We start from the raw sequence: 16,796 nt of genomic DNA, 5'->3' as shown, positions 1-16,796 counted from the left end.
AAGGCTATGAAGGAACAGGGTAATTTGTCTTCCTCTTTCAAGGAATGTTATCAAAGACAATGACTGCAGAGGAATGCTCAACTCTGTGCTGTCTTTCCCTTCCTGGTTTACCTTGTGTAGACCAGACACTACATCAGTGGTTTTCAACCTTCCTACCCCTGCCACCCTTTCGTTCAGTTCCTCATGTTGTGGTGACCCCAACCAGACAAATCATTTCATTGCTACTTCATAACTGCAAGTTTGCTACTGTTATGAATCATAATGAAAACATCCGATATGCGGGATATCAGATATGCGGCACCTGTGAGAGGGTTGTTCAACCCCCAAGGGGGTTGCGACCCACAGGTTGAGAACTGCTGCCCTAGGGGCCGTGACTAAAAGAAAGTTTAAGTCTTACTCCAAGAACTCGGTGATGTATTTTCGACTGCACTTTGACCACATCCAAGGGTTGGTGTAAAAGTTCAATGTTGGCGCCATGACATGCTGGGGGCTTTTAATACCTTCTTCTTTACATTTATTGCTGTCATCATGAGGCATATTAAACCTAAAGTCAATGAAACAACAGGGAGAATGTCAGGGCACACCAATGCTTCATGCAGGCATTGTTGCTTAACAGTTGATTAAGAGAAAACCATAACCACCTATTGGGCTATGGAAAAGAGGATGAATCCAGGTGAGCAGGGATAAATTGTAAGACAATTCAAGATGGAGCGTAGAACTCGAGAGGATTTTTATCCAATTTAATGTAAAGTACCTTTAGTGAATGCATGGTCATTTGTTGGGTGTAAGCGTGCTTTTTGGAATTGCAGAGGCTCTGAATGTGCTGTAGTTGGTGCTAGAATACAGGAGTTGGAAATCCTAATCGACAGTTAAAGGGCAATCCATAGAGTCAAGATTTTAGCAGGATGCTATACTAATGTCAGCATAAAAATGAATCAGTGTCAAAAATGGAAGCCAAGAGCTTTGCAAAAAGAGGATCCTTGTGGGTCTTGCATCTTCTGTTTCTGGGCCAGGGTGATGAGTGATACACCTAGGTTTATCAAGTAAAGTACCATTCTGAAGGTATGTAAAGTATGCACATGAACTCATAGGAAGTGACGTAGACACCACAGGCATACAAGTCCAGCCAGCTGAAGGTAAAGATGGCAAAGGGATTCACATGCCAATGGCAGCTGACAGGAACTGGCTTCCTGAAAAGCCAAGCATAAAAAGACTCCAAATCCTTTCTCCTTTTGCCTGAGGGGAGGCTGTGGAGCAATGCCAGTGTCCTCTTGGGCTTGGGCGGGTGGCGACAGCATTCACACATACTTTCCATTCTTGGCTTCACCAGAGGAAATGGGGGAAATGATAGCATTTCCTCAGTGCACACCCCCTCTGTGACCCACATGGCCTCCCAGCCCAGGCAATTATCTACCAGGTGACAAGGTCAGAGGGTCATCTTTTCTCTCTGGGAAAGACTGCTGTCAATCAGAAAACTGAACATGTGGTTAATTTAGCACCAAGAGGGGAATTCTCTTCCCTAGTTCATGCTAAACTCGGGGAATGTGAGGAAGATAGAAGGGTGTAGAGCTGTTTCTTATAAAAGAAAAATCTGGATTAAAGCCTGTGCATCCGCTCCACTAATTCTTTGGTGCTCTACTTCTTTTTTCTTTAAAAAATGTGGGCCCTTCAGTTTGCCAGTAGAGATGGGAAAATGTGATCTGTACTGGATGAATTTACTTAAAGGTCTTAATACTGAAGAGCCCATTTCTTAAAAGAGGATAAGTTTTGGCTTGCAGATGCCAGCTGTGGCATCAACAGAGCTCTGGTCCAAGCACACCTCAGGAGAGGCGAGCATTCCAACCCTACCCTGATTCTTTCTCTGTGGTAGATAGGAACTGCCCTTTTTCCCCAATTCACCAGAACTAGGTCAAATCAAGTTTACTTATTTCATCATACAAATGAACAGAAGCTTATCTTCATTTAAATAAGCACATTTGCTCACTGCTGGGGCTATAATACCTATTTTGGAATACTTACTGACCAATAATAACCGAGACTGTTCACATCCATAGTACAATAAGATGTGGATTCTGTATTTTAGATGCTCTCTTTCTCAACTTATTTGATGCAGTAAACGGTACATTTGACTTACTGCATCCGAGGGTCAATCATCTTCAGGGACCATCAATTGTGGATGGAAAACAAACTTGTGTCTGTATAGAACATGCATGGATTTCCTCCTCCTCCAGTTAATATAATATAATATAATATAATATAATATAATATAATATAATATATATAATGTAATATAATATAATGTAATATAACATAATGGCTATTTATGTTATATTAGGTATTATGAGTCATCTAAATTTTATTTAATATATATAGCAAATTATTACAGGTGACATGAAAATTCAATGCCTCTTCATAAAAGGGGCTTAAGTATCTGTGGAGTATCCAGGTCCAGGAACCAGTCTCTCACAGACACCCAACAATGAGTGTACTATTCCCCATACTTTATAGATGAGCAACTAAGGCACACAGAGCTTTCATCGCCTGATAATTCAGGTCATAGTGTTCCTCAGATGGGGAACTAGAAATAGAAATCATCTTGAGGATTCTCTGCATTTCATAACTATGGCTCAGGAATCAGAAGGACCAAGGAGATGCTGACTAAGCCAGTCTGGCCCGCCTACACCAAAAGCCTGGATTCTGTTTTAAACATTAGATCTCTGACACGGTTTCCTTGGGAGAAAACAGCAAAGGCGTATGAAAAGGCAAAGGGTGAAAGTCTCTTACTGAATCGAACTTCTGGGTGTGTGCATACAAATGAGACCCACTTTAATTATTTTAGAAGTACACTAGCGTGGTCCCAGATCAGAATCATTTCTGGTAGATTTATACCAATTTGCCCTGTCTCTCAGGAAAACAAACAGGGGAGTTATCTATCTTATAATGGCCACCTTCTGACCATAATCAGGGAACTGAATATTTCTCTGCAGCTTTGTTCCTCTTCTCTCAAGGAGGACATTGCTGTTTTAGATGCTGTCTGGGTTAAAGCTATCAGTTGGGAATGATCTGGATTAGTTAAAATCTGTGGATCAGAGCTATGTTGAGGCAACCTTTCAGACACAGATGTGAGTCAAGAAAGTTCTCCAAGCTATTTCATCCTTTGATGTGCTAGAAGGAATAAAAATGCCTCTTTCTCTGAGTCCCCAGTGGGAAGAGAAAAATTATTAGACTTTGCACATCAAGCATAAACAGTTCAACCGAAGACACACAGAACTAGGGTTCAAGAGGGTAGGTCACCTTTACTCACTTTCTCACCAAGGCTCAGCTCCTTCAATCCTGTCAAATCTACTCTGAAGGCTTGACTCCACTAAAGTTAAGAAGACAGACACTGGTAAAAAGAAACTAAGTTTTTGGGTTTTTTTTGTTTTTGTTTTTGTTTCTGAGACAGAGTTCCTCTATGTCATAATCCTAGCTGTCCTAGAACTAGCTCTTGTAGACCAGGCTGGCCTCGAACTCACAGAGATCCGCCTGCCTCTGCCTCCCGAGTGCTGGGATTAAAGGCGTGCAACACCACAGCCCGGTTTAGGAACAAAATCTTAGGAGACTATGACAAGGATGACTTACACATGGCCCAGCTCGTGGGCGATCGTAAAAGCTGTGCTCAGCCCACTGTCTTCACTAATGGAACAACTTCTGTAAGGGTCACAAATGGTTCCCAGTTCAGCAAGACCTATTAGGAGGGCAGGGGAGAGACCAACATGGATTAACTTTCACAAGCAATTGTGACTTGGACGAGAAACATGGAGAAAACGATTCTAGCCATGGGGACATGGACGAGGACTCACCTAAGGTGTCGCATTTGTCTTGAGCTCTGCAGATATCCTCCCTAAAAGAAAAGAAGATTTAGGCTGTGACAACACCAGAGCAAAGGTCAACACAAGAAAATCCTCAGACATCTACTTCATTTTCGGGAGGGTAATAACAAAACGCAATCTGGCAAGGCTGGGGTTTTGCAACTAGCAAACATTGTTAAGCACGGATTTAAGGGTTAAAGGTTATGTGGAGAGGTCTACTGTTGTCTTCACAGCCACAAAATGGTTATATGCACCCCACCCCGGAAACACTTCCCTCAACACCCACTGTGAAGTGCTCACTGCTTTTTGAGTTTATAAGAGGAATGGTAGACTGGCAGTTATGGCTTTGGTGTAAAATTCATGCGCAAGGCCCGGGCAAAGCCCTGGATTCAATTTCCAGCAAGAGCTTGTGGGGCGATGAGTGTGTCTATAATGACTTCAGAGATGGTCCAGGATGAGAGATACCAGGAAGCCAGCATCTCCTTCCTGCCTTGTCCATTTAAATAACATTCTTCAAGAGAAACTTATCATATAAAGATGGGGAAATTTCTTATTTTAAAAAACTTCCTTTTTTTTCTGACTTCTTGCAAACAAAACAAAACAACAACACCAACAAAACCAGTCACATAAGTCGGCAACATTAGACTTAGGGTCCTACAAGGCAGCCACTGGCTGGATGTGGTTAGCAGCTTCCCTTGCTGTAGAAAGACATTTGCTTTCAGGCCTGCTTTACATACTGAGTCCTCTTCTGGCGTGTATATGGTAGAGATGCTCAGCTAGAACGGTACCCTCCCTCATCCTCAGGTCCCATGCAGCAGTGTTTGGTGACCCTGTCAGTTGTCATAACTGAGAAGAGAGAGTTCCACTGATGTGTCGAGGGCAGAGGTCAGGGATGCTGCTAAAAGTACTGCCATGCTCAGGGCAGCCTGTTCAACAAAGAATTATCTGCTCTAAATCGTCCATAGTGACTAAGCCAAGAACCTCCCTAGTAGGACTGGCTCCCAGCAATGCAGGACCCTTCCCATCAACTGGGGCTTGACACCAAGAGGTACGAGGAATGAGCAATCCATTTACCTTGTGACCAGAACAGCAGTGTCGTGCTGTATCCCACCGAAGTGGTTCTTGGAATGCTGCCACTGGCAAAAGTTTTTTAATGTTGTCTGGGCATTGAAGTTTATGGAAGGTCCTTCCTAAACACAGAGAAGAAATGCTCTTGGTCTATGCAACAACACCAATTAGATATGCCATTTCGGATACAGATAGAAAAAGAGAGAAAAATAAACTTTATTACCTGTTCATTATGAATCACAACTAAGTTCACAATAACAATATTAATTAAATTTCCAATACTTGAGTCTTTATAGATAGAAGCTACCTGCAACCAAGATAAATTTTTCAAAGTTAATGATGGACTCTGTGTAAGCAATAAGCAATTCACTTCTTAGGTTGTGTTCCAGCCCTTTGGACGTTTCATGCAACACATATGTTTTCCGGTCTGAATGATCACTGCACACACACTGACTTACAGTCTCTGTCAAATTCATAAATGGCAGTTTTAGATAAAAATGAACTCTAGCAAATTTAAGTTTTGAGGTGTTTTCCCTTGAAGCTGAATTATCATGTGACTTAGCAGTTATTTGTTTCAAAGCATTGCATATTAATTTTCCATCAAGTTCTTGCCTATCATGTGGTTTCCCACATCAGTGCTGACACTTGTTCCTCATGCTCATCGTCCATTTCCATGTTCAACATCAGTGTAACCTACTTTCTGCATTATTTTGCTATCATAATTTATTATGTCAGCCACATTCACTGTCACTTACCATAGACCAGATTCTAGCAGAAAAGTGGATTTGCATTTAGTTCCCACAGCAAACTCTGGGCAAGGTACCATGACTGTCCCTTTGAAATAGGGATGTCATGGAGGCTCAGAGAGATTAACTTGTCTGAGGCTATCCAGTGGCAAGCAGCAGAACCAGAAGTTATAGCCTATGCCATCTGACCCAAGAGCCACTACTGTAGTCAAAAGTCTCTGATAGACCTGATATAATGGTGTGGATATGGGGCTGAGGCTTGTGAGGTCTACTCAGGTTTTCCTTCTATCCTCTGTGTATGAGAGGGCCAGGGGTATATGGAACACGTGGGGACAGAAGTGAGGATAAGGTTGAGGGGGAGCTGGGCTGGGTAACATGGGGTGGGGATAGCTCACAGTTGCAAGGGAAGAAGCAAGGAGCAGGACAGGCCATAAGGATGGAAGAGACAGCTAAGCCTTAGGCCCTAAAGCAACATTCCCAAGCATGGTGGTTTTTCACAATGCACCTAGGAATTTATTCAAAGCAGGTTGTTTTTCAGGTAAAAAAGGGTTAATCCATGCACTACTGTGTGAGATTAATTAAAAAAATACCGAGGTATAAGGGGGTATATGAGAATGTTCCTTTTCTGCTTGAATGAAAGTTGTGAAGTAATCTCTTTGTATCTCTGAGAGCCTGGCTCCAGGATTGCTGAGGAGAGCAAAACATGAACACGCTCACACTGCCTCTGTAAAACAGCGTCCTCTACAAGGAGCCCATGTACAACCTTCCACGGCCTTTCGGGCATCTCTAGGTTACTTAGAATAGCTAATACAATGTACATAGTTGTAATATCATCTTTATTAGGGAATGATAAGAAGAAAATCTATATGTGTTTAGCATAGGTACAAGATATTTTCTGAAGCATGTGTGTATACATGTGTATGTGTGCGTATATTGTGTATTTGAGTGCACAATTGTGCATTGGAGTGTTTTTTTCCTCAGAAGCTGTCCACCTTGCTCTTTTGACAAAGGATCTCACAGGCTGGAAGCCTGTCAAGGGGGCAGTCAAGCTTTCTCTGTCTTCCCATTGCTGGGATTACAAGTGCACACCACCACATCTGCTTTTTATATATGAGCTGTGGTTGAACTCAGGTCCTTACGTTAGGTTTTACTTGACTTTCCAATCATGCAAATTCATTGTGTTTCCAATATAAAGCAAGAGTAAAAAAACAGAAATTTTTAGGCTTCACCTCTAGTCTGCTTGCTTATAACCCTCAGTAAAATGCAAGACTGGACAGATGCATTCTGAAAAAGCATCAGGGGGTGACTGGGACTCCAAGCCAGCATCACACAGTCCTGCCAGGCTGTGTGAAGCTCCTAAGTTAGACAGAGAACATGAGGTTCCAGAATGAACAAGTGGAAGGTCACATATAGCATCTAAGCCATTGGCTAGCTCTGCCTGCCTATGGGCAAGTGACATAACTCCTTGGAGAGTCCGTGTTCTTAGCTATAAAAAGAGGATGGTAGTTCAACCTAAGCCCATCGCCGGAAGGGTTAGAAACGATGCTTTCCAAGTAGTAAATGCACTATCTAGCAGAGGATCAACATGCACTACTGACAGCTGTCACCCTTATTATAAAAAGGCAACTAGTGAACAACCACACACTCTCTTTGGCCATTTGCCCAGATGGCTAAAATGCCAGCCCTGATTGATGCTACCAAGCAGAAAGGAAAAGAAAACCCCTCCTCCAGCAGCACATTGAGTCAACCCATGAGCCGCCTTTCGTGTGGTATACTTACAATTGACATTAGGGTTAAAATATAATGTTGAAGGTTTGATCCATGGTACAAAACCATTCTGTGGTCAGCTACCACCATCACTTCTACAAACCGTGGATAGGACAGAAAGCGCTTGGTTCTTTTGTGGTTCCTCCTGTCCCTGGTGCTATTTGTCTTGGCGATATACCCAGAGGACACCTTTGTTGCCAAGCCGCTCTTTAACAGCGCCACATCGTCGGCCAGGCTGTTCCTCTTTCTCCGTATTTGCATTCTGATTTTCCGCTTGTCTTTACTGCGACTACTTTTGAGTTCTGTAATAAATTAGATGACACTCATTACTTAACCTCAAAATTGTTTGTATGTTCAAATGATGTCTTTAGATGGTAGGGAGGTGGCTCAATCAGTAAAGTGCTTGCTGTCCAAACACAAGGGCCTGACTTTAGAGTTCGGATCCCTGGCACCTACATAGAAAGGCAGGTTGGTTCTGAAAACTGAAATATTGTGGGAGGGCAAACACTGGTATTTGGTATTCCTTGGAATTCACTGGTAATTCAGTATAGCTGAATTGGTGAGCTTCAGGCTCAAGAGAGCTACTATCTCAAAAACATAAGGTACTATGGAAGACACCTAATAACATTGACCTCTAGATCCCACTGGTACACACATGCACACACATATATACACATATGTGCAGGTACACCTGGGTGCATAAACAAATGCACATGTGCACACACAAGAACACATACACATACCACACTCACCCCAAAAATAAGCACATAAGCAAATAGAATGTCTCTATAGTCGAATATCATACAAAATAAACTACAGATTATGAGTTGTATAAAACCCAAGCCACACTCTCTCTGAAATGCCTATGTGTCTGGGACTAGTTTCCCTGGGAATTGATGTGGGACTCCCCTCCGTATGCTAGGAATACTACTAGTTAATAAAGGACTGTTTTGGACCTATAGCAGGACAGAACTTAGCTAGGTGGGGAAAACTAGACTGAATGCTGGGAGGAAGAAGGCAGAGTTAGAGAGAAGCCATTGAGCCACCAGAGGAGACAGATGCTGGAACTTTACCTGGTAAGCCACAGCCATGTGGCTATACACAGATTAATGGAGATGGGTTAAATTAATGTGTAAGAGTTAGTCAGTAAGAAGCTAGAGCTAATGGGCCAAGCATTGATTTAAATAATACGGTTTCTGTGTGATTATTACGTGAGTCTGGGCTGCCAGGAAATGAACAAGCAGCCTCCTACTACAGGGAAGAAGATTCAGTTGATACACACTGGTTACTCTAAAATATCAGGCTTGGCTTAAGAGAAATAGAAGCATGTGGTTCCTTCCATTGGATAATAGAAGCCTTGTTAGGATCATGGATAAAGTAAAAGTCAAGTTTACAAAAAGCTGGAAGGAAGAAAACTTATATTCCCTTTTAATTTTTTTTTGAAATTTGATGATAGATAGCAAAGAGAGAGGTCTGAGAGGTAACTGGCTAACAGACAATACAAAAGACATTAGAGAACACAGAATAAAATATTCCATTTCTTTATCAGGCCACCATTACAAGTGAAATAGAAGAACAGAATCACTGCCACTCAATGTCTCTGAACTTGCAATTGATTCAATTCAGTGATCAGTAAAGGGAGCAGATGAGGGCAGAGTGTGGGCCAGGAGCTGGACCATGACTTATGTCAGAGTAGCGAGATGAATCTCCAGGCCTCCTGGATTCCAGTCTATGAGAAACCATGGTTCATGGGGCAGCAGCCCTGGGAAGACCTGGAAGCTTGTTGGGAAGGAGACTCTTCTGCCCTACCCAGGCCCAGGTGTGCGCACATGTGTGTGTGCGTGTGTGTGCGAGTGCATGTGTGTGTGTGCGTGTGTGCGTGTGTGTACGTGGTGTACCCATGGAAGCTAGGCTTAAACTGTCCCTGAAGTGTTTCATAGTGTGCTCGAAGTTTGAAATACCCCATTCAGTTTTCATATCACCAATCACAGAACAAACAGAACCCACATAAAAGGGCCTGCTAAAAACACATTCTGAGTATAACTTCATTTAATCAGTTACCTTGCTTTACCAGTTCATAAATGTGCATTCGTTCACATTATAACAACAAAGCAGAACGGTGTGACTAAGAAGTATGCTTCAGTGGCTAAGAGCTGAGAAATTCTTCCTTTCATTAACACCAAACAAAAACAAACCAAAGGGAGAAACTCTGAGCGGCTTCGTATTTGAAGGGCCCAAAGACTTGACAATTATAACCACTTGCTTCAAAAAATTAAGGCCAGGATGTGCCCTGGACCAACCTGAACATTTTGATTATTAAAATGGTGAACTTTCTCCAGCTGTCAAACAGGCTTTTGTTTGCTCTGTGGGTCCTGGAGATTGAATTCAGGTCCTTCTGCTTAGGGACTGTGCCAGGCGTACAGTTTGGACTTTCCTACTGATTTGACCTTTGAGTCATCAGAAGACACTGTGTAGAACTTTCTCAGCAAAGTGACAGACTTCAGCCACAATGCCTTCAGTCATAGGGAAAGCTCAGAACAAGAACACGTGTAGAGCGAGGAGCCAGAGGAGCGGCTGCTGCAGGCTAGGGATGCAGTTAGGATGAGAAGAGGAACGGTGTTTTAATCTCAAAGTGTGCAATAAAGCCCTACTATTCCCATCTGTCTGTGCATATACCCCAAATGCTTCTGTACAATTACATGACTGAGCAGTATGGCCAGAATGACTCAATCACATTGTTTTCAATAGACAATATGTTGTAGGGCACTGCCTACCTTTTCTCCTATCAGTTCCAGTGTTTCAAGTTTCACACTGGGATCTCTGATCAATTTAGAGATGATTTTGGTGCAAAGTGACAGACACAGGGCTGATTCACCCCCCCCCCCCCCGCCGTGGACACCCAGTTCCCCAGCACCATTTGTTGAAGATGCTGTCTTTTCCCCAGTGTGTATTTTTGGCATCTTTGTCAAATATCAGATGCCTGTAGGGATTTGATAGAGATTGCACTAAATCTGTAAATGACTTTGGGTAGAATGGTCATTCTTAAAGTATTAATTCTGCCAACCCAGGAGCACGGGAGGCCGTTCCAGCTTCTGGTGTCTCCTCATTATCTTTCTGGAGTTTTCACTGTAGGAGTCTTTTGCCTCCTTGGTTAGGTTTGTTCAATTTTTGAAGTTGTTGCGAATGAAATTGTTTCCATAATCTCTTTTTCAGTGTGTTTCTTGCTGATGCATAGAAAAGTTACTGATTTTCTTAAATTGATTTTGTATTCTGCCACTTTAGTGAAATTTTTGGAACAGGATTCCATTTGCCTGGGAACTAAAGCCGATCACTGACAGAGAAGACCTTAGAAAACTAAAAAGGTTCTGTACAGCAAGAGAAATAACCAGCTGAGTGAAGAGGAAGCCCATAGAGTGGGAAAGTATCCTTGCCCTCTGTGCAGCTAACAGTTAATATCCAGAACATATGAGGAACTCCAAAAATAGGGCAAAGAAAACAAAGGACAAATGTCCTCAGAAGAAGAAATCACAATGGCTAAGGGATACCTCAAAAACGTTTAACAGCTTCACCAGTTAGGAGATTCAAATTCAGACTACTCGGAGACTTCATCTGACACCAGTTACGATAGCTAAGACCAGCAAAACAACCAACAACAAATGCCAGCAAGGATGTGGGGGCAGGGGAGTTCACTGTTGTTCGGGTTGTAAACTGGCCCAGTCACTATGGGAATCAGTGTGGACAAATCTCAAAAAGCAAAAAATAGATCTACCATATAGCCCAGTTATATCCCTTGTTGCCATATGCCCAAAGGACTTGACATTCTCCTCCACAGATACTTGCTCAGCCAAATTCATTGCTACTTTACTCACAATGCCAGGAAATGTAACCAACCTAATGCCCTTCACTTGATGAACAGGTAATCAAACTGTAGTACACATTTACCTTGTAAAGAAAACTGAAGCCATGAAACTTACAGGTAAATGGATGGAATTAGAAAATATTATACTGAATAAAAGTTGGACATGGTGGCACACATGTTTAATGCTAGCACTCAGGAGACAGAGGCAAACAAATCTCTGACTTTGGGGCTAGCCTGCTTTACAGAGCTAGTTCCAGCATAGCCAGAACTACATAAACTATCCTAAGCAACAAAACCAAAACAAGCAAAATATTATACTGAATGAAGGAACGCAGACCCAGAAAGATAAATGCCACATGCTTTTTCTCATGCGTGGATCTTAGCTCCAAATCTTTAGATGTAAAACACGTTTGGAGTAACTGCAGAAACTGGGAAAATAGAAAGGACCACAGTGAGTGGAGAGGAAGGGGGAGAAGGAGGTTTAGGGAAGGGAACAGCAGGATACAGGGGCTATGAAGAGGGAAATGGGGAAAATGGGACAGGGAGTAAAAATTGCCTGGGAAGTGGGGAGTGCACATGAGTGTGTGTGTGTGTGTGTGTGTATGTGTGTGTGTGTGTGTGTGTGTGTGTGTGTGTGTAATGTACATATATAGGTATATAGTTTAAATAAAGTTATGCCACTTGGGATGACAATGTTCCCCCAAGAAGCATAGACTAGCTAACACAATAGTTCCCAGTGCCACACATGAGAAACCTCTTTCCAAGTTGTTGGCCAGCAGAATTTATGAGACCACCTATACAATATAGACCATTGCCTTTGATCAATTCCCAGAAATTGCCAAAGTCTCCACACACTTTTAACACAAGAATAAGGACTTGGAAGAATGTGGAGCTGAAACTGACCAGGAAGTCTCCTTCATGAGGGCTAGCTCTCATAGTGCCAGAGGGAGCCATGCAAGCTGCCAAAGGAGAAGAACACCAATAGTCCTGTCCAGTTGCTTACAAACAACAATGACCAGAATGGCAAGGTATCTTGAAAGGTGCAGTAGTGGTGCTTATTCCCCAGGTAAAACCAACAGCCATCTAGCTGGACTTAAGGCCTCTCGAAAAGAAGGAACTCATGCTGGCACTGTAAACATAGCCCACTATCCATGACTGGTGAGATCATGGAATCCAGACGAGAACTTAACACTGCCAGTTTTAAAAACCAGTATAATGTCTAACTGCACACTAAACACTTGTCCTTATGCCCACAGATGAGTGCAGCTCTCACCCATAATTAAGGAAGCTTCTTTTTTGTAGCAGCAGAGATCATACAGAAAGCCACACATGGACAAAATGCAGAGAGCAACTGACTGTGTGGGGTGGCCAGCCCTAGTTGATATACCTACAACACAGCCCCGACATATAAGGCTCAGGGAACACTCGAGGTGGGAGGGCAGAAAGATTATAAGAGACAAAACACTAGAACGGGATGTTTGCTGTTGCACAGTGTCTTCTATATATGACAAAGAAATCTCCTTTACCCTCTAGAATAACTGCAGGCAACTGATAGTAACTGAGAGACAGAGAATCAGTCTTCCACAGGAACAAGACCCTGATAGGCTAGCAAATCTCAAGAGGTCAGCCCTAACACATGAGCAACACTCAATGATCGCTGCAAATTTTGCTTATAATCTGGTGTGCTTGCGTGTGTGCGTGTGTGTGTGTGTATGTGTGTGTGTGTGTGTGTCTAGAAATTATAATTAAAGAATAAGGGGTAATGAATCTAAGTAGTAGGAGGGACTTAGAAGGAATTGGAAGGAAAGGAAGAAGTTTGATGTAAATATAGCATACATATGAAATTCTCAAAAACTAAATAAGTAGCTTTATTTAAAGCAAAAAACATGTCACTAAGCTTGCTAAAACTAAATAATTCTTAATGTTTATCGTAAAAAATTTTTTGTATTACCTAGAATTGAGCAGTATATAAAGAAAAGCGTTCATTTAGAACGATTTTGGAGGCTGGAACGCTAAGTCTAAGGAGCCCATTTGTTTGTCTTTAGCATCACAGGGGAAGCAACAGCGACAGACATCATCAGATGGTGGGGGATGTTAGGACATAGGGCCAGGCTCACTCTTAATAAACTCTTGCAGGAATTAACAAGGGATTCAAGAGAGCCACCAAGTCTCTTCTAGGGCAGACCCCCCCAGCAGCCCAGCAGCCTCCCACCAGGCCTCAGCTATTATCTCACCTGTGAGAGGCCCTTCAGTTTTTAGTCTGTTACACTGGGACTGAGACCTGAATGCACAAACCTTGGCGGGACAAACCACCACCAAATGATAGCACACGGTGATTTGATGGGTTTGGTTGGTTTACTTAAAGAAAACTCTATCTTCAGTAAGGAAAAGGCATGGGATTCACTATTGCAATCATGAAGGAAAAAACAGTTTACTTTTAGAGTAATCAGAAGGAACTTAAGAATGGGAAAAACTGACCCCCCAAGATCCACAGGGTGGGAGGAGAGAGCTGACCTTGGAACTTTGTGCTCTGACTCCTACCTCTACACCAGAACTCACTAGCCCGTCCTCCCATGTGCAGATTAAAAAGTGAAATAAAAATGAAACCAAATTGCAGGAACCAAGTCATTTCTTCCTAACAAACCAGGACATCCACCCGGGAGATCCTGCTCAGCCTTTTCCCGCTTCACCTTTCTCCTCGTGCGCTAGAATCTTACCTACGGATTTAATTAGTCCAACTAATTCCTAGCACATTGATCACTGTAGCAATCGATTTAAAATGTAGCATTAGAGTCATGGGTGGTGGCACACACCTTTAATCCCAGTCTGGGGAGGCAGAGGCAGGAGAATCTCTGTGAGTTGTAGGCCAGCCTGGTCTATATAGTGAGCTCCAGGACAGTCAGGATGACATAGTGAGACCAATTTCAACAACAACAACAACAACAAAGTAGCATTAAAAGGGCACAAAATTAGATACTGCACCTAATATACCTACCTATTCTCTAGCCTCAAAATAGAATTGTAGTAATAGTTTCAGTTCTCAGCTGAGGGCACACTGTTAGGATAAAAAAGGAAGTTCACCCCCACTGCTCGTCAGTGGTCTTCCAGCATAGTCCAACCAAGGGTTGTGTGTTAGGAATTTACAATGTCCCCTGGCTAAAACTTTTATAAGAATGGACTAATGAATGAAATTTTATTCTTGTGGAAAATACGGTGTAAATGACTAAGTAGTGGTGCAATTTCCCCCTCATACACAACTTCTTATTTATTATAGTTTTTCAATGACCATTTCGTTAAGACTTACATACCATTAAATTCCCATACCTTTAAAATGTATAATCCCCACACCGTGTGCGTGCGTGCGTGCGTGCGTGTGTGTGTGTGTGTGTGTGTGTGTGTGTGTGTGTGTGTGCACATGCTCTCACAGGTGCCCATTACCTCGTGCATGCTATATAAACACTCTGCCTCTGAGTTGCACCTTCAGCCCAGTTCAGTGAATTATAGTCTATTCAGAGAATAGACTAACTGGTGGCATGGCACGAGCCACCATTGCGATTGTGTAATTTTAGAACAATCTGATTGTCTCCAAGAGAACTCCTATACCTCTCAGCAGTCACTCCCCATTCTTCCTCTTTCCTGGGCCCTACCAAATAGTAGCCCATGTTTATACATCTATGGGTTTGCCTCTTCTGCCGTGTCACATGAATGGATTCATACAATACCTAGCATTTTTATCTCGATTCTTTCACCTCACTTGATGTTTTCAAGCTGTAGTATATATCAATTTTATTGTTTTTTTACTGTCAAGTGGCCCATTGTGAGGAATATGCAGATATGCTTGTCCATTTGGCATCTGGGTGGATAGTCAGCAAACTAGCCTAAGGCAACTCTACATTCTACATTTTAAATATTAGCTACAAAAATTGTTTTCCAAAGTGACTGCCCAAAAAAAAACCCCACTAAATTGTATTATTGTGTAAGTGTGAGCATATATATGTTGTGGCACTCACGTGGAGGTCAGGGGACAGCCCCCCCAGGCAGAGTTGCTCCCCCCATGCGGACTCTATTTCAAGCCTCCGGGCCTATTCAGGTCCTCTCAGCAAGCTCCTTTGCCCACTGAGCCATTTCATCAGCCATGTTGACTCCTGAGGTTTGAACAAAACCCCCAGAAACAAGCTATCTTTTTACATGTCTCTTGTTCTTTAAGCAGTCTTGGAAAATTAGTCCCATTTATTTCGTCCAATAGTTTCCAAGAAACCTGATCTCATTCAAACCCCACAATAATGTGTTGACTCTTCTAAGGATCAAGCCCATGGCTGAGAAAAGATAGTATTTAGCAATACTGAGTCTCACAGAGGCATGTACACAGATTCTTTGCTGGGTGAGGTGGTGCACACTAGTAATCCCAGTACTTGGGAAGTGGAGGCAGGCAGGTCTAGAGTTTGAAGCCAGCTTGGGCTACATGTTTTACAAAACACACACACACACACACACACACACACCCCACACAAACAAAACAAAACAAAACAAAAAAAAACAAATAGAAAGCGAGAGGGGGGATTTCTGTCAGGCAGTGTGTTTTTTCCTGTGACTACACCATAGGCTCTCAAGTTCCAAATGGTAATTACTAAGCCTAAGTTAACATTGGCATTTGCAATGATTTTGTCTTCGCTGCTGTCAAAAGGCAAGTACTAATGCTTCTCCCGATCACCAAACCATTGGGGCTTTCGGAACTCACACAGTGAGAGGAGACTGTGTATCAGCCCCTCTTGACCTTGGGCACATCCCTGTCTATCTCTCTGGTCTCCCACTTAGAACCCTAGGGAGAGGCGTGTCTGTTTACAGCTTCTTGGAGGGATAATGGGTGTTTATGAACTGCAACATGCTAACTCCTGCCTGGTGTGCAGGAAGGGGTAAATAAATCCCATAGTTATTCTCATTAGCTATTTTTAAACCAGTCATAAAATTATAATATGAGTTAGATTTTAAAAGGAACCATTTTAGGTAGAGTGACTAAGTGCACTTAAAAATAATGTTCTGGCTTGGGGTAATGATTCCAAAGATGTTGTTTGTTTTCATGGGTGTGACTGATGAGCAGAGCACACCACGCTTCGTTCCTGCCATCCGACTGGACCTTACTGTGGAAGGAATAGCAGGGGGACAACCAGAGGTGCTGAGGGTGGGCTTCCGTCTCCCAAATGAGCAGAACATATCCTGCTTCCATTTAAAGGGTGTTCGGGAATTAAATAAGAAAGGATTTAGAAGAAACCTTTCTTACAGATCAGAAGTTTAACGCATCTTCTTGAACACCTATTTTGTGCCCAAGGAAGTTGAAAAGCAACCAAAAAGCAACTTTAAAACAGTTCAGCCCTTAAAATCTTAATATTATAAACATTTAAGATTGCATTATTATGAAAAAGAAATATTTTACCATCAAAATTTTGAGGATATTTGCTCATAATTTGGTAAAAACATTTTAAGTCAGTTTTATTTTACAATGCAAGG

General features: G+C 42.4%; 1 protein-coding gene across 2 annotated transcripts in view; it reads right to left on the bottom strand.

Annotated features, from left to right (window-relative positions):
- Positions 1 to 16,796, bottom strand: part of Adamts9 (ADAM metallopeptidase with thrombospondin type 1 motif 9) — a 173,121-nt gene that overhangs the window by 135,330 nt on the left and 20,995 nt on the right. For both annotated transcript variants that reach the window (XM_038319790.1, XM_038319791.1), the window contains exons 4-9: positions 7,445 to 7,734; positions 5,143 to 5,226; positions 4,926 to 5,041; positions 3,843 to 3,883; positions 3,622 to 3,727; positions 398 to 544 (exon numbers count right to left, since the gene is read on the bottom strand). In XM_038319790.1, coding sequence (XP_038175718.1) covers positions 398 to 544; positions 3,622 to 3,727; positions 3,843 to 3,883; positions 4,926 to 5,041; positions 5,143 to 5,226; positions 7,445 to 7,734 — 784 coding nt within the window. The remainder of the gene's footprint in view (positions 1 to 397; positions 545 to 3,621; positions 3,728 to 3,842; positions 3,884 to 4,925; positions 5,042 to 5,142; positions 5,227 to 7,444; positions 7,735 to 16,796) is intronic.

This window comes from Arvicola amphibius, chromosome 2, assembly GCF_903992535.2.
Source record: "Arvicola amphibius chromosome 2, mArvAmp1.2, whole genome shotgun sequence".
Lineage (NCBI taxonomy): Eukaryota > Metazoa > Chordata > Mammalia > Rodentia > Cricetidae > Arvicola > Arvicola amphibius.
The sequence above is the reverse complement of the archived record's forward strand: the minus strand, read 5'-3'. Positions and strand labels throughout refer to the sequence as shown.